Raw genomic sequence first — 1,055 nt, 5'->3', positions numbered from 1 at the left:
GAGGTGAAGCCAAAAATAAAAATTCGATAAAAAAGTTTAAACTAGCAGAAAAATGCCTGTTTCACCGATTTCTGCATTTTGACGAGCGCGTGATTTCACGGCCTCATGACACAAATGTGAAGTGTGCTGACAAAGTAAGTTGCTTTTCGGATTTGAGCCCTACGGAAATAGATACATCACGCTTATAGGTGAAGTTTTTACAATTCATAAAACTAAGAAATAATAAAAAGCATGTTTAACCTGAAAATATGACATCAATAGAAAATACAAATTTGACCCCAGGGTCGATTTTTGGCCAGTCCCTCCCCTTGTGGATTGCGAGAAGTAGCTCATTTTGTCAGCTCGCCTCACAAATAGAACGCCACAACAACACGACAATCGGGCCAAGCCGCCCACCTACCTGGAGGTCACGGAGGTGACTGTGACCCCAGTGGGTCGGGACAGCACGTTGTCTCGCGCCACCAGGCCACGCCCACAGTTGAAGTCTCCGCCCCCGCGGTCAAATATCTTGTTCCCCGTGGCCGTGACGACGGCCGACTCCTCCCCTCTGATGGCCGCTAGTCCCGAGGAGCACAGGCGGTTGTTGGAGATCTGTGGGGAGTGGGAGAGTGGGATGATGATGTATATATATATATATAACAGTGTGAGGAGCACAGGCGGTTGTTGAAGATCTGTGGGGAGTGGGAGAGTGGGATGATGATGTATATATATATATAACAGTGTGAGGAGCACAGGCGGTTGTTGGAGATCTGAGGGGAGTGGGAGAGTGAGATGATGATGTATGTAACAGTGTGATGATGGCAGATGCAACAGTGTTTGTTGGGTTTTTTTTGTTTTTAGTAGAGGGTTTTACGGCGCTCGCAACTGCATAAGGTCATATGAGCGCCAAGGGGTGGATATCAACAGAGAAGTCTTTACAGGGAATCAGACTTACTCTGCTCACCTCTCTAGCCTCAACAGCACAAAGTCTGTTTTGACCATCAAGGCACCCCGGAAATAGCGGGTCACAAGAGAGTGACAAACATACAAAAGAAGTAGAGGTAAAATGACAATAG

The 1,055-nt window shown here is 46.8% G+C and overlaps 1 protein-coding gene across 1 annotated transcript in view; it reads right to left on the bottom strand.

Annotated features, from left to right (window-relative positions):
• Window positions 1-400: 400 nt before the first annotated feature.
• LOC101863371 overlaps window positions 401-1,055 on the bottom strand; it is a gene marked incomplete at its 3' end in the record, with an annotated part of 38,723 nt that continues 38,068 nt past the window's right edge. The window contains 1 exon segment of the mRNA XM_035971848.1: window positions 401-591. Coding sequence (XP_035827741.1) covers window positions 401-591 — 191 coding nt within the window.

Source organism: Aplysia californica, unplaced genomic scaffold (assembly GCF_000002075.1).
Source record: "Aplysia californica isolate F4 #8 unplaced genomic scaffold, AplCal3.0 scaffold00521, whole genome shotgun sequence".
NCBI classification, from domain to species: Eukaryota; Metazoa; Mollusca; class Gastropoda; order Aplysiida; family Aplysiidae; genus Aplysia; species Aplysia californica.
This window is presented reverse-complemented; position numbering and strand designations above follow the sequence as displayed.